This window comes from Notolabrus celidotus, chromosome 13 (assembly GCF_009762535.1).
Source record: "Notolabrus celidotus isolate fNotCel1 chromosome 13, fNotCel1.pri, whole genome shotgun sequence".
Lineage (NCBI taxonomy): Eukaryota > Metazoa > Chordata > Actinopteri > Labriformes > Labridae > Notolabrus > Notolabrus celidotus.
The window spans coordinates 1,922,108-1,944,273 of record NC_048284.1 but is presented as its reverse complement, the minus strand read 5'-3'; the positions used below and the strand labels follow the sequence as shown (position 1 = coordinate 1,944,273).

Genomic DNA, 22,166 nt, shown 5'->3' with positions numbered 1-22,166 from the left:
CTCAAGCAAACAGAACCAGAACCAGAACCAAACTGAAGCAAACATTAATAATGTCCTCAGGTTGGCATTGAGTAAAATCAGATCCCTCAGCTTGGATGGTCTGATCTGATTTCTCCTCTCAGTGAGTATTTGCCCGGTCTTGGAGAAGAACCCTAACCCTCTCTGAAGGAACAGATGAAACCACGACACACAGCCTCCCCTCCATCACCTGTATCCTATATCCTCACATGTGATTGGCCGCATGGCCGCCATGCTGACCAATCAAAACAAAGTTCTGCTGTGAGCAGAGCTGGGGCTGAGCACTGAGAGAGCTAAGCAGGGAAAGGAACAAACTGGGAGTCGGCTCTCTCTCTTTGTGAGCCGGCTCTTCTGATTCACCATAAAGCATCGACTCTCAGAGCCGCAGCTTTTGATCATGACACATCACTAATGACTCCAGCTGTCCAGACGTCCTGCTCCGTGCTGCGTTCTGAAAACTCAAACGGTGGGTGTTGACTGACCGGATACAGATCTGGTGGAAGTCCTTGGTTACACTTTCCTGATGCCTGATCGTGGAGACTCTGTAGTAGTAAAAATACTGAATGATATATTTTGTAACTCAGCGCTCAGAGACTATTTGAAATGAATAACTTTCAGATGCTTCAGTTCGTTGCCACGCCCACACAGCCCTGATAAATGCTCTTAACAGGAAAACAAGCTAATGCCAGATAAGCTTTCACATTCCTGGACTGTGTTTCTTTATCTCCAAATGACACCACGACAGTTTAAAATTGAAGCTTTTCTAAGAAGTTCTGCCTCCTGTGTAGTAACTCCTCAGCATCCATCCTGTTATCTTATCAAGACAAAGTCAATCCATCAGAAACAGACTCTCTTATCCTCCCTGCTCACTTTATTTCTCATTCATCACACAGCGCCTCTGGAACTCAGACAAAGTGCACTTCACAAGCACCTCAGTAAATACCGGACGCCTCATTCAGAGAAACCTTTGGCTAAACCAGCAGACAGATTTGAGTGATAGGAAACCTCCAGCATTCAGACTCTGGAGTGAAGTCTGAACTCAGCTTGTACCTGATTTTCTTCCAAGCATGACAGACCAACCGCTGTCATCTTCCTCTCTCACAGACTTTCAGATCTTCAGTCGTTTATCAGTCAGTTCAAAGCTTGTTGTAAAGCTAAGCGTCTGTGGACGGGATGAATCCCTCATCTTCCTAACTATCAGCATGTTTTTAACCTTTCACCTTCTCACCTGGAGTCGTGCTGTTTCTCTTATTCTACCAAACTCCCTGAGATGTTCGCCAAGTTACAAACCCGTACTGATTCATATTAGTTATTCATTGTAATTTATGCAGAATTCTAAAAGGGAGCATCCTAAATCCTTATTCCAGTGCACCCTGTGAAGTCTGTGTCAAGGTTACCTTAAAGGCTTAAATCAGGATCAGTTTTCTTCCTGCTTTGTCTCATGGAGCACTTAAATGTCTGTGTCAAGGTACACTTAGACCTTCGTTTTGATGTACCTTTTATTGGTTTCATAGTTTTTTAATGTCTACTTCAAAGTAGTCTTTAGGGACTGTGTCAGGGAACCCTCATCCATCCATTTGGATGAAAGTCTCTTGTGAAGTCTTTCCATCCAACATATTTATGTGTGCCAGAATGATTACTATTCAGTCCTCTATGCCATTAATAGTCTGTTTCAAGCTACCCTTTAGCGTGTTGTTTTAAGCAACCCTATCATACTGTGTAGCATATTGTTAAGTCGTTAGGTTTTAAGGTACCATACAACATTTAATGTACCTTTAGATATTCGTACAAATCTTAATTTCCATTGTTTTCATAATATTTGGTTTTAAGGTACCCCCATTCATCTGTTTTGAAGCACCTTAAGTGTCTGTTTCCAGGCATCCTTTGCTCTCTCTACCCCTCAGTGTTTGTTTTAAGTATCATCCCTTACTTTCCAAAACGGCTCCTTTAACATTTAATACCTTGCTTTGTGTGGCCTCTATGTCTGTTTTAAGGTATCCCTAAGAATCTGTTTGGAGGTACCTTGAGTGTCTGTTTCAAGGCACACTAAACTCTCTCTACCCTTCAGTGTCTGTTTAGGTATCATTCCTCTCTTATATGCAACCATTAAAGTCTGTTTTAAGGTACCCTGTATGGTGTGTTTTGAGGTATACTTTGTGTCTGTTATGAAGTCTATTATCCAGTCTTAGACGTTGTTTGGTCCGTATTAAGGTTCCCTTCGGTGTCTTTCCTAAGAAAACTATTGAGGTCTGTTTCAAGGTACTCTTAAGTGTGTGTTTTAAGCTACCCTTTTGACTCTGTTAATAGTACCTCCTATTGAATCCAGTGAGGGTTTTTTTTGCCATCTGATTTGCAGCTGTTTTGAGGTACCCTTACTATCCATTTTGGTCACTGTCTCTTGAGAAGTCTCTTTCTTCTGTCCGACACATTTACGTTTGAGTGATTATGAAGCCTTGATCTGTTTGCCCTTTGCAGTTTGATTCAAGGTACCCTTATCTTGTTTTTTAAGGACCCTGTGATCTTTGTTTAGAGGTCTGTTTTTTCCTGACAGCATGTCTGTTTTAAGGTACCCTGTAAAGTGTGTTTCAAGGTACCCTTTGTGTCTGGTTTGAAGTCTATCATCATCCAGTCTCAGACATTGTTCGTATTGTCCGTATTAAGGTTCCCTACAGATTCTTTTTTTCAAGAAAAGCATTGAGGTCTGTTTCAAGCTACACTTGAACTTAAGCTTAGTCAAGGTACCCTTAGCTTGTTTTTTAAGGACCCTGTAATCTCTGTTTAGAGGTCTGTTTTTTCCTGACAGCATATCTGTTTTAGGGTACCCTGTACCGTGTGTTTTAAGGTATCTTTTTCTGTTTTTAAGTCTATTGTCATGCAGTCTAAGATATTATTTGGTCTGTATTAAGGTTCCCCTCAGAGGCTTTTTAAAGAAAACTCTTGAGGTCTAGTTCAAGGTACCCTTAAGTGTGTGTTTCAAGGTGACTTTTGCTTCTGTTAATTGTACCTCTTAATGAACCCAGTGAGGGGTATTCTCATTGTATGCTTTGGCACCTGTTTCACTGTAGTCTTAAAGACATCCATGAAGTTAGCATCTGATTCACAGCTGTTTTTAGCGACCGTTTTGAGGTACCCTTGTTATCCATTTGGTTAGTGTCTCTTGAGTCTTTAAGGTACCTTTAGCTTGTTTTTTAAGGACCCTGTAGTCTCTGTTTTGAGGTCTGTTTTTTTCCTGACAGCATGTCTGTTTTAAGGTACCCTGTAAAGTGTGTTTCAAGGTACCCTTTGTGTCTGGTTTGAAGTCTATCATCATCCAGTCTCAGACATTGTTCGTATTGTCCATATTAAGGTTCCCTACAGATTCTTTTTTTCAAGAAAAGCATTGAGGTCTGTTTCAAGCTACACTTGAACTTAAGCTTAGTCAAGGTACCCTTAGCTTGTTTTTTAAGGACCATGTGATCTCTGTTTTGAGGTCTGTTTTTTCCTGACAGCATGTCTGTTTTAGGGTACCCTGTACCGTGTGTTTTAAGGTATCTTTTTCTGTTTTAAGTCTATTGTCATGCAGTCTAAGATATTATTTGGTCTGTATTAACGTTCCCTTCAGAGGCTTTTTAAAGAAAACTCTTGAGGTCTAGTTCAAGGTACCCTTAAGTGTGTGTTTCAAGGTGACTTTTGCTTCTGTTAATTGTACCTCTTAATGAACCCAGTGAGGGGTATTTTCATTGATTGATTTGGCACCTGTTTCACTGTAGTCTTAAAGACATCCCTGAAGTTACCATCTGATTCTCAGCTTTTTTTAGCGACCGTTTTGAGGTACCCTTGTTATCCATTTGGTTAGTGTCTCTTGAGTCTTTAAGGTACCTTTAGCTTGCTTTTTAAAGGACCCTGTAATCTCTGTTTTGAGGTCTGTTTTTTCCTGACAGCATGTCTGTTTTAAGGTACCCTGTAAAGTGTGTTTCAAGGTACTCTTTGTGTCTGGTTTGAAGTCTATCATCATCCAGTCTCAGACATTGTTTGTATTGTCCGTATTAAGGTTCCCTTCAGATTCTTTTTTTCAAGAAAAGCACTGAGGTCTGTTTCAAGCTACACTTGAACTTAAGCTTAGTCAAGGTACCCTTAGATTGTTTTTTAAGGACCCTGTGATCTCTGTTTAGAGGTCTGTTTTTTCCTGACAGCATGTCTGTTTTAGGGTACCCTGTACCATGTGTTTTAAGGTATCTTTTTATGTTTTTAAGTCTATTGTCATGCAATCTAAGATATTATTTGGTCTGTATTAAGGTTCCCTCCAGAGGCTTTTTAAAGAAAACTCTTGAGATCTAGTTCAAGGTACCCTAAGTGTGTGTTTCAAGGTGACTTTTGCTTCTGTTAACTGTACCTCTTAATGAACCCAGTGAGGGGTTTTTCATTGTATGATTTGGCACCTGTTTCACTGTAGTCTTAAAGACATCCCTGAAGTTAGCATCTGATTCACAGCTGTTTTTAGTGACCGTTTTGAGGTACCCTTGTTATCCATTTGGTTAGTGTCTCTTGAGTCTTTAAGGTACCTTTAGCTTGCTTCTTAAGGATCCTGTGATCTCTGTTTTGAGGTCTGTTTTTCCTGACAGCATGTCTGTTTTAAGGTACCCTGTAAAGTGTGTTTCAAGGTACCCTTTGTGTCTGGTTTGAAGTCTACCATCATCCAGTCTCAGACATTGTTTGTATTGTCCATATTAAGGTTCCCTACAGATTATTTTTTTCAAGAAAAGCATTGAGGTCTGTTTCAAGCTACACTTGAACTTAAGCTTAGTCAAGGTACCCTTAGCTTGTTTTTTAAGGACCCTGTGATCTCTGTTTAGAGGTCTGTTTTCTCCTGATATCACGTCTGTTTTGAGTTACCCTAGTTAAGTCTTTATAAGGTACCTTTTAGACTCTCATTTAAACCTTTTCATCTGTTTCCAGCTGTCCTCAAACAACAGATTGAAGGTATCTTGTATCTTGTAGTGTCTGTTCCTGGGTACCCTGTGTTTTCAGGTCTGTTTCCCTCGCCTCTTAAGAGTCTACTTCTGTGTAACCTTCAAGTCTATTTCAAGGTACTCTTTAAGCGTGTGTCTTAAGGCACCCTTTGTTGTTTCATTTGAGGTCTGCTATCTGACTGTCCGAGACGTTGTTAGGTCCGTTTCGTGGTTCCCTTTGACGTCTGTTTCCAGTTACGTGAGCACATATTCTGAGGTCTGTTTTCTAACACTGTGTAAAAGTGAAGCGGTCTGTCGGGGTGAGTTCAGGCCATAAACGCTGCTTGGTTACTTTACTTGATGTTTTTGTTGGTTTGTTTGTTGCATTTCGGACTCTAACCACAGTCTCTCTGAATCCTTCTAACGTGTCACCTGACCTCAAACACTGGACGCCCACGTAGTCTCAGTCTCTCAGTGCAGCAGACGGGTCCAAATTGGCCCATGAGTTATAACAAATTACAGTCTATAACTTTGTACTGCTATTGTTACAGAGGGGGGTCTGTTAGTTTTGAAGTCGTAGTGGGTTTTGATCCGGATCAGTTTTACATCTTGTATTTGTCCTGGAAGAGAAGTTAGCTGGTCGGACTGGTCTGATGCTTGTTAGCAGGGAGTACTTGGCCAGCTAGCTAGACCCAAAAGAGGACTTATGACTTGTGGTAACTAAAATCAGATTGGATTGGTTTTGTTCAGAGTTGGAGGGACTTTTAGAGAGCTGTGGGGAGCTGATAATGTTCCCAAAATTACAGGGTTGCTTTTCGTTTTAAGACTTTAATGTTTTGTTTTCTATTTCTGTATTTGTTTGACTTTGAAAGAAACGCGTGTCAGCGAGGGAATATGTAGTTTTGAATGATTACACAGCACAGATGATGATATCTGTGAGTCACTGCACTTTCTTGGCATACTGAGAATATCTACCGGCTGCCAGGTCCCTTTCCTGTCCTCCTCATATTCCAGTTTCTCTTGTTGATTCATGAAAGCACCTAAAATACACTGCTGAAAAAAATGCAAGGAACACTCTTAATCAGAGTGTAGCATCAAGTCAATTAATCTTCTGACATGTTGATCTGGTCAGTTAAGTAGCAGAGGGGTTGTTAATCAGTTTCAGCTGCTTTGGTGTTAATGGAATGAACAACAGGTGCACGAAAGAGGTCATCTTTTCTGACTGTTTTTCACTGGTTTTGCATTTGGCAAAGGGTCAGTGTCACTACTGTTAGCATGAGGCGATACCTGGACCCTACAGAGTTCATACAGGCAGATCAACTCCTCCAGGATGGCACATCAATACAGTGTTCCATGGCACTTACGGCCAAATTCCACTAGATTCATTTCCAGTCCGTCTGCAATCTGTCACAGCACTGGATCTGATATTCTAGTCAATATGTTAACTTCCACTGGATCCACTCCATCTCTGATCTGGCAGGTCAGAGCCGCATGACGCATCAATCTCAACAGAGCAGATGGAGCGGGACAGGAAGTCAGGTTTCACCAAAACAAAATGAAAGCATCTGGTTAATTTTCAGAATAAAACACTCTGTGTTATCACCAGATCGTCCATCCATCCATCCATCTTCTTCCGCTTATCCGGGACCGGGTCTCGGGGGCAGCAGTCTCAGCAGGGAAGCCCAGACACTCCTCTCCCCGGCCACTTCCACCAGCTCTTCTGGGAGGATACCGAGGCGCTCCCAGGCCAGCTGAGAGACATAGTCTCGCCAGCGTGTCCTGGGCCTTCCCCGTGGCCTCCTCCCAGTCGGACATGCCCGAAACACCTCCCCAGGGAGACGCCCGGGAGGCATCCTAACCAGATGCCCGAACCACCTCATCTGGCTCCTCTCGATCCGGAGGAGCAGCGGCTCTACTTTGAGCCTCTCCCGGATGTCTGAGCTCCTAACCCTATCTCTAAGGCTGAGCCCAGACACCCTGCGGAGAAAGCTCATTTCGGCCGCTTGTATTCGCGATCTCGTTCTTTCGGTCACTACCCACAGCTCGTGACCATAGGTGAGGGTCGGAACGTAGATTGACCGGTAAGTTGAGAGCTTTGCCTTCTGGCTCAGCTCTCTCTTCACCACGACAGACCGGTACAGTGCCCGTCTCTGCTCTTTGCAGATGATGTCGTCCTATTGGCTCCATCGAGCGGTGACCTCCAGCTCGCGCTGGGACGGTTTGCAGCTGAGTGTGAAGCAGCGGGGATGGGGGTCAGCACCTCCAAGTCCGAGGCCATGGTGCTCAGTCGGAAAAGGGTGGCCTGCCCTCTCCGGGTCGGAGGGGAGTCTTTGTCCCAGGCGGAGGAGTTCAAGTATCTCGGGGTCTTGTTCACGAGTGAGGGGATCACCAGATCGTATTTCACTTAACTACAACAACAAACCAAAGTCATGATGAGTGGAGCCAGGCCTGGAGTCAACAGGTCAGAGGTTTTCAGAGGACCAGAAAGACAACATGGATGAGGAGAGGAGGAGGAGGAGAATCCTTGATTCAGTGATTACCGTGGGGAAAACCTCGGTAACATGACTCCAGTTGTCCGGCGGTCCTGCTCTGTGTTGTGGTCTGAAAACACAGCTGGTGAGTGTTGACGAACGAGAGAGCACGGACCTGGACCGCAGTGGATCGGAAACGGACCTGGCATGGATCTGATGGAAGTCCCGGGTTACTTGTCTGTTTTTGCAAGAGAGTAAAGTCAAATTAACCCAAACTGTCATGTCTTTACAGTTTTGGATACACAAGGATATCCAACACTGGCCTGGCTCCAATGTAGAAATGTAGATCCTAATACAAATGATTTACTTGATACATCTCTACTAAGTGAACAAGAGGAAAACTGGCTCTCATTCTGTCCCTCTTAAAGCGCTGCATTCATAGTTACCAGGCCCCTCTCCTTTGGAATCATCTACCAGTCAGGGTCCGGGAGGCAGACACCCTCTCCACTTTTAAGAGTAGGCTTCAAACTTTCCTTTTTGATAAAGCTTATAGTTAGAGCTGGATCAGGCTTGGACCAGGTCTTAGTTATGCTGCTATAGGCCTAGACTGCCGGGGGAACTGGCGCACTGACACACTGGGATCCTAGCTCACCCCCTTCCTCCCAACCCCCTCATCACTTACTTTAACTCTGCCTGTCCCATTAAAGTTACTAACCATAGACCTTTCTGGAGTCCCTGAGCCCCATTGTCTCGTAGATTCCTCTGAGCTGCCGTAGACGTCCTCCTGATACGGACGTGCTGGACTCCAGTGGCAACAGCTTCTACGACTCGTCTCATCACTATCACCTCTCTCTCTTACTCCCCTCTATCCCTCTTTCCAGACCCAACTCAGTCGAGGCATGAAGGCTGTCTAACATGAGTCTGGTCCTGCTGGAGGTTTCTGCCTGTTAAAGGAAGTTTGTCCTCACCACTGTAACTAGCTAAATACTGTGAGGTGCAATGCTCATGGTGGATTAAGGTGGGGTCAGACTGAGTCTGATCCTGTCTTGGTTTTGGGTCTCTGTTCATAATTTGACATAGAGTGGTCTAGACCTGGTCTGTTTGTAAAAGCGTCTTGAGATAATGTTTGTTGTGATTTGGCGCACTGACACACTTGGATCCTATCTCACTCCCTTACTCCCAACCCCCTCATCACTTACTTTAACTCTCCCTGTCCCATTAAAGTTTCTAACCATAGACCTTTCTGGAGTCCCTGAGCTCCCTTGTCTCGTAGGTTCCTCCTGCTGTGGACGTTCCAGACTCCAGCTAATACGGACGTAGCCACTACTACTCGTCTCATCACTATCACCGCTCCCTCTCCCTCTCTTATTCTCCTCTATCCCTCTATCCCTCTCTCCAACACGGTCTCAGCAGATGTGTGTCTAACATGAGTCTGGTCCTGCTCGAGGTTTCTGCCTGTTAAAGGAAGTTTGTCCTTGCCTTGTCCTCCTTGTTAATGATAGAACATAGAGTACGGTCTAGACCTGCCCTGTTTGGAAAGAGTCTTTAGGTAACGTTTGTTGGGATGTGGTGTGATATAAATAAAGATAGATTTTTCAAAGTTGGTTAAACTTCTAGAAAGTTGAGTTGACTCTATGTTCTATTATTAACAAAGACCCAACATCAAGACCGGATCAGATCCAGTCCCATCTTCCAGACAGGACTCAGTCTGATCTCATCTTAATCCACCATGAGCAGAGCACTTTGCAGCATTTAGCAAGTTACAGTGGCAAGGACAAACTTCCTTTAACAGGCAGAAACCTCCAGCAGGACCAGACTCATGTTAGACACACATCTGCTGAGACCGTGTTGGAGAGAGGGATAGAGGGATAGAGGAGAATAACACCCCTTTTCGACCGGGGCAGTTACAGGGCCAGTTTGGAGCTGGTACTCAATTGGGAACCTTTTTTTTGTGTTTCGACTGTGAGTGAACCGGCCGGGAAAACCGGTTCCATAGCAGCTCCAACTCTTTGCTGGTCTGGAACCACAAACCGCTTACGTCAGGGGAGAGGGGCGGGTGATGATTACCGTGATCTTACCCTGTCTTGGTGTTGGGTCTCTGCTCATAATTTGACATAGAGTGGTCTAGACCTGCTCTGTTTGTAAAAGCGACTGGCTGCATCTTACAGGCAGTAAAAGACTGTTGATGGGATCCTGCAGGTTTGTCCCCACAGCTCAGGTCAAACTGCAAAGAAACAATCCATAATTCATTATAAAAAATAATGGTATAAGTATTTAGATTGTTTAAATATCCGGCCAAGTAATTCCCTCCTCGTGGCGTACGGTCCAAGAAATGCTCATGAAAGACAAAGAGCCACTGGGAACATGTGTTTTCTTTACAACAGCTCATTGTATCTGAACCTGGAGGAGTCGTGACCTCTGATCTGGAAAACAAAGACGGTTACAGAATCTGAGGGTTTGAATAATCCATGACATGATGTGTTCCCTGGTCTCTGATGCACTCATTTATTTCAATCCCTGGACTCTTCATGTCTGGACTTTTAAAAAAGGTGAAGCAGGTTTTTCTTGGCGAGCTGTCGTGTAAAATTAAAAGCACATTAATCTCCGTCAGACGAGTTCTAGACGTGATGTGAAGCAGATTTCTGTCAGCGTTTGGCAGAATGAGACGTTACTGAAACACAAATAAACCGTGACCTTACAGTAGACGAAAGTATTCAGATTACAGGGCCCAGCTTCTCTTGTTCACAGAGTTACAACAGTCACTAATAGGAGAACAGTGGGAAGTGTTTTAACATTCATACTCAAAGTTAAACTTATTGAATTATACGCCTCAGCTCAGCGTGAGTATGATTCCACGCTGTACGAAGGATCGGTTCCAGTCTTGATTGGGTAACCTCGGTCTGAGGAGCCTGTTACGCTGTCAGCAGAATGCTCAGCCTGATTTTCTGCTCACAGTTTGACCTCATGTTGGTGAAATCCAACTACTGTCCCATGTTAATGCTTCCTCAAGAAGCCTGCAACGAATTTTCCATGCAGCTCTTCTACCGAGGCTTTCAACCTCCACTCCCATTCAAACAAAGGGCACAGCTTGTACTGCTGACGTTAAGCAGAGTAATTGGATTTAATGTGACGGTTTGTTCTTTCACTGAGACGAAATATTTAGATTTAAGAACCAAAAACACCAACAATGAAGTCGTCTTGTCTTTGTTTAAATGCTCATCTCGATTGCTGTGGAGGTTCCAGATGTAGCAGAGTCTGTGTCTTTGATCACGGTAATCCCGCCCCTCTCCCCTGATGTAAGCGGTTTGTGGTTCTAGACCAGCAAAGAGTTGGAGCCGCTATGGAACCGGTTTTCCCGGCCGGTTCACTCACAGTCGAAACACAAAAAACAGGTTCCCAATTGAGTACCAGCTCCAAACTGGCCCTGTAAGTGCCCCGGTCGAAAAGGGGTATTATTCTCCTCTATCCCTCTATCCCTCTCTCCAACACGGTCTCAGCAGATGTGTGTCTAACGTATGTATGACTTTGTGAGGACTGAAGGACTCCCAGGTTCAGTTTCAGAGAGCCACTTTGATCAAGCGTGCTCGTTTTGGACCTCTAATGAGAGCAAAGCGCTGTGAGGACAGAGGACAGCTTTGATCCTCGGCTAATTGTCCCTCAGTTGTTTTCCTTTAAATCTGAAGGGGGACAGGAGGCCGCCACACCGGGAGAGAGGCGGAGCTATGTCGACAGTCTGAGGTAGACTGAGAGGAGAAGGAGGATACTGACCTGTAGTAAGAGTCATGTGCACCCAACAAAGCTTTGGGATGCACCAACCTGTAAAGTATAACCTGTCTGAAAAGTAGTATGGGAGGTAGAGCCTTCAGTTATCAGGCCCCTCTCCTTTGGAATCATCTACCAGTCAGGGTCCGGGAGGCAGACACCCTCTCTACTTTTAAGAGTAGGCTTCAAACTTTCCTTTTTGATAAAGCTTATAGTTAGAGCTGGATCAGGCTTGGACCAGGTCTTAGTTATGCTGCTATAGGCTTAGACTGCCACACTGGGATCCTGTCTTTCCCTCTCTCTCCTCTCTCTGCCTGTCTCTCACTTTAACTCTTCCTGTCCCATTAAAGTTACTAACCATAGACCTTTCTGGAGTCCCTGAGCTCCCTTGTCTCGTAGGTTCCTCTGGATCTCTGCTGGAGATTCCTTTTTTGAGTCTGTCATTCATCCTTTCTTTCTTTCTTTCTTTATCTCTCTCTCTCTCTCTCTCTCTCTCTCTCTCTCTCTCTCTCTCTCTCTCTCTCTCTCTCTCTCTGTCTCCTGTGCTCCCTCTTTCTTTCTTTCTCTCTATCCTTCCTGCTGTCTCTTTTTCTTTCTTTCTTTGTTTTTTCTTTCCTTCCATCATTCCTTCTCCATTTATTCTCCTCTTTTTCTTTCTTCTGGTCTCCCTCTCTTCTCTCTTTTCTTAGACCTTTCTGGAGTCCCTGAGGTCTCAGCAGATGTGTGTCTAACATGAGTCTGGTCCTGCTGGAGGTTTCTGCCTGTTAAAGGAAGTTTGTCCTTGCCACTGTAACTTGCTAAATGCTGCAAAGTGCTCTGCTCATGGTGGATTAAGATGAGATCAGACTGAGTCCTGTCTGGAAGATGGGACTGGATCTGATCCGGTCTTGATGTTGGGTCTTTGTTAATAATAGAACATAGAGTCAACTCAACTTTCTAGAAGTTTAACCAACTTTGAAAAATCTATCTTTATTTATATCGCACCACATCCCAACAAACGTTACCTAAAGACTCTTTCCAAACAGAGCAGGTCTAGACCGTACTCCACGTTCTACTATTAACAAGGAGGACAAGGCAAGGACAAACTTCCTTTAACAGGCAGAAACCTCCAGCAGGACCAGACTCATGTTAGACACACATCTGCTCAGACCGTGTTGGAGAGAGGGATAGAGGGAGATGAAGAGAGAGAGAGATGATAGTGGGGAGACGGATAGTAGTAGTTGTAGCAGCTGGAGTCTGGACCACGTCCACAGCAGCAGAGATCCAGAGGAACCTACGAGACAAGGGAGCTCAGGGACTCCAGAAAGGTCTAAGAAACAAGAGAAGAGAGGGAGACCAGAAGAAAGAAAAAGAGGAGAATAAATGGTGAAGGAATGGCAGAAGGAAAGAACAGGATAGGAAAAAGAGACATAAAGGATGAAGAAACATGAAAAGAACAAAGAGAGAAAGAAAGGAAAGAAGGAATGAAGGGGGAAAAGAAAGAAGACATAAAGGATGAAGAAACATGGAAAGAACAAGAGAGAAAGTAAGAAGAAAAGAAAGAAAGAAAGAAAGAAAGAAAGAAGGGATTAAAGAAAGAAAGAAAGAAAGAAAGAAAGAAAGAAAGAAAGAAAGAAAGAAAGAAAGAAAGGATGAATGACAGACCCCAAAAACGGAATCTACAGCAGAGATCCAGAGGAACCTACGAGACAAGGGAGCTCAGGGACTCCAGGAAGGTCTATGGTTAGTAACTTTAATGGGACAGGAAGACAGGATCCCAGTGTGTCAGTCTAAGCCTAAAGCAGCATAACTAAGAGCTGGTCCAAGCCTGATCCAGCTCTAACTATAACCCTCATCAAAAAGGAAAGTTTGAAGCCTACTCTTAAAAGTAGAGACCTCGAGCAGAACCAGACTCATGTTAGACTGACATCTGGAGATGGAGAAAGAGAGATGACAGTGGTGAGTGCAACAGTTCCCTCTTTAAACACCCATCAGGTCAACATAAGCTCTCAGTTGTAACTCTGTCAGAGAGGTGAGAGTGAGATAAACGGCGATGTTGTTTTCTTCGCCTTCTCAGTCCATCCATTTGACAAAGTATTGGTATAAAGTGATGATTTGATAAATGTCAATTAGAAGATTAACTGAACCATCAATCAAGTGTGTTTACCAATGAAGAGAGTCTGTAGATCCCGTACAGGAAATCCCAGACGTCCTCTTCTTCATCCTCTCTCCTGAGTCTGTCAACAAGCCCCCAGAGTTATTAATGCACCGGCATGTGCATCTCAATGTAAAGTTTCCAGATGTGTCAGGCCGATGGATCTCTGCATTCTGCACGAGCTGATGTTCCAAGGTCTCTCCTGTGGCAGCAGTTCTCTTCCTGTCCTAAAATGCACCATATAGTGTACGTGAGGGCAAAACATAAAGACATACCTCCGTCTCAGGGGAGATACGGAAACAAAAACAGGAATTTGAAAGTCAAATGTATTGGACAGGATCATCGAGCATCCTGTGCGGAGCCAGAGGTGTAATCAGCGCTGTCATAACGTGCAGCGGCGGCCGTCCAGGATGCTGGAAATTAGAGAAGCCGTGACTGTGGCCCGGGCCAGCAAGCAACTCTATCTTGACCTTGTGACTTCATGTTGCTCACAGGGACACCGTTTGGAGGAGAGGCTGGGAATCATGGAAGCAAACCAAGCAAGACAACTTGATTTCTTTTTGTTTATTCAGGCACCGCTAGAAAGATGACAAAGAGCTCTGTTTCCATGCCAAGGAAGACTTTGGCTGAACGGACGAGTTACATGATTGCCTGCTTTACAAAATAATGCAGAACATTTGGATGGCACTTTGATACGCTTGATTTGACAAAAATGACCTACGTTCTGCTCGGATGCTCTGGCTGAGGTACCAGGGATGGTCCAGACTCTAATGGCTGCTGGTCTCGGTCCAAATTCCAACAGATTACTGTAAATTGATCTAAAAGACCACAGGGACTCTTAATATCATGGTCAACAGAAGACAGGTCCTTTTCCAGATGCCCCTACAGTAGTAGCTCTTAAAGAGGATCATTGTTGTTGTTGCTAATGTTGAAGTGCCCGTCCTCTGAGGCTCAGCGGGTCAGAACAATGCTGGTCTTGTGCACCTGAGCTGAACCCAATGAAAGTCCGCAGGGCACATTCCTCTTTTCTTTAGATTATGTAGAGTTCAGGAAGTTGACATTTATTAATCCTGGTGAAATCCACTTCATGCAGTGACTTCCACTACAGAGTCATGTCTGTTTTTAATGCAGTGACTTCCACTACAGAGTCATGTCTGTTTCTAATGCAGTGACTTCCACTACAGAGTCATGTCTGTTTTTAATGCAGCGACTTCCACTACAGAGTCATGTCTGTTTTTAATGCAGTGACTTCCACTACAGAGTCATGTCTGTTTTTAATGCAGTGACTTCCACTACAGTCATGTCTGTTTTTAATGCAGTGACTTCCACTACAGAGTCATGTCTGTTTTTAATGCAGTAACTTCCACTACAGAGTCATGTCTGTTTTTAATGCAGTGACTTCCACTACAGAGTCATGCCTGTTTTTAATGCAGTGACTTCCACTACAGAGTCATGTCTGTTTCTAATGCAGTGACTTCCACTACAGAGTCATGTCTGTTTTTAATGCAGTGACTTCCACTACAGAGTCATGTCTGTGTTTAATGCAGTGACTTCCACTACAGAGTCATGTCTGTGTTTAATGCAGTGACTTCCACTACAGAGTCATGTCTGTTTTTAATGCAGTGACTTCCACTACAGAGTCATGTCTGTTTTTAATGCAGTGACTTCCACTACAGAGTCATGTCTGTTTTTCATGCAGTGACTTCCACTACAGTCATGTCTGTTATTAATGCAGTGACTTCCACTACAGAGTCATGTCTGTTATTAATGCAGTGACTTCCACTACAGAGTCATGTCTGTGTTTAATGCAGTGACTTCCACTACAGAGTCATGTCTGTTTTTAATGCAGTGACTTCCACTACAGTCATGTCTGTTTTTCATGCAGTGACTTCCACTACAGAGTCATGTCTGTTCTTAATGCAGTGACTTCCACTACAGTCATGTCTGTGTTTAATGCAGTGACTTCCACTACAGAGTCATGTCTGTTATTAATGCAGTGACTTCCACTACAGAGTCATGTCTGTGTTTAATGCAGTACCTTCCACTACAGAGTCATGTCTGTTTTTAATGCAGTGACTTCCACTACAGAGTCATGTCTGTGTTTAATGCAGTGACTTCAACTACAGAGTCATGTCTGATTTTAATGCAGTGACTTCCACTACAGAGTCAAGTCTGTTCTGAGTTTGGCTAACGTTAGCTGCACAGTGCATCAAAACTTTGCAGAACATGTAAAAATTATGGAACAATAATCTGAAATATCATTATGAATGAGAAGATCTTTGGCTCCCTTTAAGAACATCTGGACTCGTTTTTTTTCTACATTTGTATTCAAACTTTGATTATTTAATATGTCGGCTTTTGTGTTCCATGGAACTGTTCTCCGTGTTTTCATTGGAGGCCTCACCACAAAAGTGAAGCTGCCCAGGAAGCCTGGCTCATCAGACACTGCATGTTAATTGTGTATCACGCATGTTTCCATATGCTTCCAATCCGTCACTACAATTCAACCAAAGCATGCATCCAGAGAAGCTAACGGTGATAGCTCTGAGAAGAGCTGCAGCGCATAGCATCCAAACATAACAACATGCAGAGATGTCTCGCTCCATCAGCTGTGCACTGAGTGGAAAACGAAACAGTCTTTATGAAAGAGGCTGCTGTTGTGACATTAACCAGGCTCGAGTATCTGTTGACTTTTTGTTATTGTGGGATTTGAGAAAGAAAGAAAATAAAACCAACCAGACAAGAAAAACACTCACCACTAAAAGATCCAGTAGACCAAAAATTAGCTGCGTCACAGCCACTAAAGCTGTCACATGAAGAAGCAGAGCAGTCTCCAGAGCTTATAGATGCCGAAATGTGGGAACGCAGGGATGTGGGAACATAGGGCTGTGGGAACATAGGGCTGTGGGAACAAAGGGCTTTGGGAACATAGAGCTGTGGGAACGTAGAGCTGTGGGAACATAGGGCTGTGGGAACATAGGGCTGTGGGAACATAGGGCTGTGGGAACGTAGAGCTGTGGGAACGTAGCGCTGTGGGAACGTAGAGCTGTGGGAACGTAGAGCTGTGGGATCGTAGAGCTGTGGGAACATAGAGCTGTGGGAACGTAGAGCTGTGGGAACGTAGAGCTGTGGGAACATAGGGCTGTGGGAACATAGAGCTTATAGATGCCGAAATGTAGGAACGCAGGGATGTGGGAACAAAGGGCTGTGGGAACAAAGGGCTGTGGGAACATAGAGCTTATAGATGCCGAAATGTGGGAACGCAGGGATGTGGGATCGTAGAGCTGTGGGAACATAGGGCTTTGGGAACGTAGGGCTGGGGGAACGTAGAGCTGTGGGAACATTGAGCTGTGGGAACATAGGGCTGTGGGAACATAGGGCTGTGGGAACAAAGGGCTGTGGGAACATAGAGCTTATAGATGCCGAAATGTGGGAACGCAGGGATGTGGGAACATAGGGATGTGGGAACTACGCTGTGGGAACATAGGGCTGTGGGAACATAGGGCTGTGGGAACATAGAGCTGTGGGAACGTTGAGCTGTGGGAACAAAGGGCTGTGGGAACAAAGAGCTTATAGATGCCGAAATGTAGGAACGCAGGGATGTGGGAACATAGGGCTTTGGGAACTACGCTGTGGGAACATAGGGCTGTGGGAACATAGGGCTGTGGGAACATAGGGCTGTGGGAACATAGGGCTGTGGGAACATAGGGTTGTGGGAACATAGAGCTGTGGGAACGTTGAGCTGTGGGAACATAGGGCTGTGGGAACGTAGAGCTTATAGATGCCGAAATGTAGGAGCGCAGGGATGTGGGAACGTAGGGCTGTGGGAACATAGGGCTGTGGGAAAGTAAGGCTGTGGGAAAGTAAGGCTGTGGGAACATAGAGCTGTGGGAAAATATGACAACAATAAAGGTCTTGCGTATCTGATCCGGAGGACTCTGACCTGCCAGATCAAAGACGCAACCAGAACGCAACGGAGCGGATCCAGTGGAAGTTAACACATTGACTAGAATAGAAACCTATCAGATCCGGAGCTGTGACGGATCTGAGACGGACCGGATACGGATCTGGTGGAATTTGGCCGTTAGCAGCCCCAGAAAGTCACCAACCAATGCATTCATAGTTAAACATCACACACAGTGCTTATCAGCCAATCATGTAGACGCAGTGGGAGGAAGTAAGTGAAGTCAGATAATCAGAGACGCGGCGTGCTCTCAAGTGTGAAAAGTTCACCGTGAGAACAGCTTCGTATCAAGAAAGGACTCATGTTGTTCCAACAGGCAGCTCAAACCGGCCTGCCTCTCATGTTTTGATATTGTGATGAATATTAAAAGAGGTATGATGAGTCAAAGCACAAACATCAAGCTCATCAATCATCAATGAAACCATAAATCCACAGAGCGTGTTCACTTAAAGCTCATTTTAAAGAAGGTAATATTTGGCTGAACGTCAGACCTGTGAATGTTTAGCTTTAAACAGTAGGAGCTGGATACTGATTAACACACACACACACACACACACACACACACACACACACTCATGTACTCACACTACAGTGTGGAATAATAGATTTGCTTGTTTTCAAAGTTTCACTCTGGTTCACATTCCTCTCTGAGATTTACTTTCTTGGAATGTTAATTTAAACTTTGCTGTGTGTCTTTATTGTCAGTGTGTGGAACAGGTCTTAAAACATACCCCCTTAATTAAACTGTAACAGTAGACGTGTGTTTAAACCTGTAGTAACACTTCTACTTCCTTGTGCTGAGTGAATCTAAAGTCATGACTCCTCTGTGTCTGTTCTTTCTCCCTGATCACAGATAAATGTTTCTCCAGTCCGATCAGCCCAAAGTGCATCTCATCGTCCCCTTCCTCCTCAGTGGTGGAGCCCAACTCCTCGTCTTCCTCGTCCTCCATCCTCCCCGTCAGCCAGATGATCGACAAGGTGAAGGACTACTGCTCCACGCGCACCGACAACTTCTACAAGAACATCATCATGTCCGACAGCTTCGCCCACAGCACGAGGTTCTAGAGTTCTGGGACGAGTTCCTGGGGTATCTGATGGAGTTTCAGACGTTGCCTAAATTGTTCTAGAAAAGTTTGTCACATCCCGGCACCTTCAGAGACGGAGGAGGCTTCTGTTGGGTCTCTAAAAGGGACTCCGTATTCTGACTTTCTAATCATCTCTGGAAGTCATTAACCAACATTCCACAAGTCCTTCACTGACATTCTGGAACCCTCTAGACTCCTGAAAGCCCCTTACAAACATTCTGGAGCTCACTGGACTTTTTAAAGTTCCTTACCAACATTCTAGAACTTTAAGAAATCTGAAAGGAACCAGATAAACATTCTACAGCCTACTGAGCTTCTTAAATTTCATCCCCAATGCTCTCGAACCCTCACGCCTTTGGAAATCACCGAACTTCACTTCACATTCTGGACCTCGATAGCTTTTCAAAAGTTCCTCACCAACATTCTAGAACCCTCAAGCTTCTGGAAGTGACTGACCAAGATTCTTGATTACTCACGGCCTCGGGAAGTCCTTCACCATCATTCCAGAACCTTGACAAACTAACTACCACTCACTAGCTTTTTTTCAAGTGCCTCACCAACATTCTAGAACCCCCAGGCTTCTGGAAGTGACTAACCAAGACTCTAGAACTGCTAAACACCCAGAAGATCCGGACATACATTCTGAAACCTCCTGGCTTCTAGAAGCATCTAAGATACATTATGGACAACATCAGGATCATGTAAGAGTCTAAAAAACATTTTTAGAACCCTTCATGCTTCTGGAAGTCCCTAACTCCCTCCACGTCTCTGAAATTCACCAAGTGTCTGGAACCCTCAAGGAGTCTGGAAACCCATTACAAAAATTCCAGAACCCTCCAGGATTTTAGGAGTCCCTGACAAACATTCTAGAACCCTCCACATCTCTGGAACTCACCAACTGTCTGGAAGTCTTCCGGAGTCTAGAATTCCATCGCAAAAATTCTAGAACTCTCCAGGATTTAAGGAGCCCCTGACAAACATTCCAGAACCCTCCACATCTCTGGAACTCACCAATTGCCTCGAACTCTTCCGGAGTCTAGAATTCCATCGCAAAAATTCTAGAACTCTCCAGGATTTAAGGAGTCCCTGACAAACATTCTGGAACCCTCTACGTCTCTGAAACACACAGATTGTCTGGAATTCTTCAGGTCTCTGGAAACCCATTGCAAAAATTCCAGAACCCTCCAGGATTTAAGGAGCCCCTGACAAACATTCCAGAACCCTGTACATCTCTGGAACTCACCAACTATCTGGAAGTCTTCCGGAGTCTGGAAACCCATCGCAAAAATTCCAGAACCCTCCAGGATTTAGGGAGTCCCTGACAAACATTCCAGAACCCTCTACGTCTCTGGAACTCTTCCACTGTCTGGAAGTCTTCTTGAGTCTGGACATCTATTGCAAAAATTCCAGAACCCTCCAGGATTTAAGAAGTCGCTGACAAACATTCTAGAACCGTACAGGTGTCTGGAAGTCTTTGACAAACTCTCTGGATCCTCCCTTGTTCTGGAACACCCCGACCACCATGCTTCTGAACGGTCCAGACTTCAGGAGGTCTCTGAGGAACATTCTGCGACCTTTTCAGGATTTTTTAAAGCTCCTGAAAAAAAAAACATTCCAGAACTCAGCAGACTTCCATAAACCCCTGACCAACATTCTAGAACCTTTCTGGCTTATTGAAGGAGAACAGTAGTTCTAGAATGCCCGGATCATTCCAACCGTTCCACTCACAGCCTCTAGAACTCTGATTCTGGATCTGTGTAGCGCCTTATTTTAATATGTCACTGTGTCTTTAAGTGCGTTGTTAGAATCCACAGTTGTTGTAGGAGACTTACTCAGTACTGAGTCCTGTCATTGAAACTAGAGCCTCCCTCTTAATGCACTGTCTTTGCTTTGTATAAAAATGTCTGCTAATCAACAGAAACCTGCCTTTTAATGCGACGTGTTGAAGCTATAACTTAATAGTTTTAAATCGGGGGTCTGATACTCGGGGTGTCAGAGATCATGGTTTTGGTCAGAGCGGGTCCATGCGGTTCCGACTGACCCGACTGTGGGACTGAGAGGAAAGGAAATGAAGCAGAGGAGGGAGGAAAGGATAAACACAAGGTGGGAAGGCAAAGAAGTGGAGTTGTTAGTTGCTGTTATGTCTTGGTGTTGTTTTAATACTGTGATCTTTGTTTAAACTGGCCGTTTGTGCATGTGTGTGTGTGTGGAGCCATATCTTCTGTAAATATTGATGATCTATCTATTCTATGTGCCTTATTCTAAAGTGTTCTGATGTGCCTCAAGAGTTGCTTTTGTTCACGCCTTCAAGGGGTCCTGGAGGGGTCACTTGGACTGTACATACAAACCCAACATACTGAGCTAGCCGTGCTGTGTAGGCGCACAGTCTGCTGTCCTTTTCACCCCGGAGAGACACGACACAATGGAGGAGAGGGCGGCAGGATGAAAGAGCTAGAAATTGTTTTCATGCAAATGTCTCGACTTTGAAATGTCTTCACAAATGTTCTGGATCCACTCGAGCTGTTCAATCAGAGAGCAGAGCAGCTTGTCTTGTCAGGTGTTGTGACACGTGTCCGGTGTGAGTCCAGCTGCCTGTCTGAACGAGCTCACAGGCGTTGCTCCACTAATAATAAAGTTGACTGTTTTCTCCTTCAGAATATGAAAGTTCTCCTCTGAGTTGATGGTTGGTGGTTTTGAGGCTGAATAACAAAAAGCAGAGCGATGCCAGCGGCCACTGAAGCTGCACCCTGATGCGTGTCAGCCAAAGTTTATTGGTGATGGAGGAGATACAGAGACAGTGAGGGAGAGTTTTTTTACTCATTCAGAAATTGATAATGGGTTTGTTTTTATGATAGCATGAGGAATTCTTACACTGTGCAGAATACGCATGATGTTATTGTCACCTAAAGAGTCTGAAGGTCATCCAGACTCCACAGTTCTCAGTGTGGTGGTGAACTCTGTGTGAGACTAACTCAATGAAACATGGATGAACTGAGGCTACGGTGGCTGGGATGGGCAAGGCAGATTTACAAAGGATGAAACTCTTATGCAAAGTTGGAGACAAATTTACATTTTGGAAAATATTTTAACATTTTATTAAAGCTGCTGTGAGGAACTTTTGATTAATATCAATTTTGGTGCCCCATTGTGGACAAAGTGATACCTCTTATCTCTTGTTCTGTACATGCAAAAGTAGTGTTTTAAACAAAAACCTCACCCTGTTGTCTTTTAACAGCCAGATGTATCACTCAATGTGATTATTTGCCATGAAAACAGCTGAAAAAGGATGTTTGTAAAGCCAAATGTCAATCATGTGGTCTGACACCTACCCCCACTGAGTGGTTTAAGGCATTAAAAATGACAACAGAGAAGGTATTAGTGTTGTTGTTTATGGTTTTGTTTGCTTTTGAAGGTCATAAAGAGGCATCAATGTTGGTTTCAGTCTGTTTCTCAGCTGGTGAAAAACTCCTCATAGTGCCTTTAAACAAAATGACATTAAAACACTTTAACCAAGACAAATAATGTATCTTTATGTCTGGTCATAAAATGACAGGACACAGAACACAGTTTATGTGGGTCTTTATTCCCAGACTGGACTTATAGAAGTTATAAGAGCAGCATTAAAGGTGACATATCATGCAAAATTGACTTTTTAATGGTTCTCTACCTGAAATATGTGTCCCTGTCTACAAACCCCCCGAGAATGAAAAGAATCCATTCTGCCCCTGTTCTGATTTCTCCACCTTTCTGTAAATGTGTGTGAAACGAGCCGTTTCAGTTTTCAGTGTTTTTCATACGTCACAA

General features: G+C 44.2%; 1 protein-coding gene across 1 annotated transcript in view; it reads left to right on the top strand.

Moving 5' to 3' along the window:
• The window catches only part of adgrg6 (adhesion G protein-coupled receptor G6), a 41,797-nt gene extending 20,776 nt beyond the window's left edge, over positions 1-21,021 (top strand). Inside the window, exon 8 of the mRNA XM_034698967.1 lies at positions 18,131-21,021. Coding sequence (XP_034554858.1) covers positions 18,131-18,342 — 212 coding nt within the window. The 3' untranslated portion in view covers positions 18,343-21,021. The remainder of the gene's footprint in view (positions 1-18,130) is intronic.
• Positions 21,022-22,166: the final 1,145 nt, after the last annotated feature.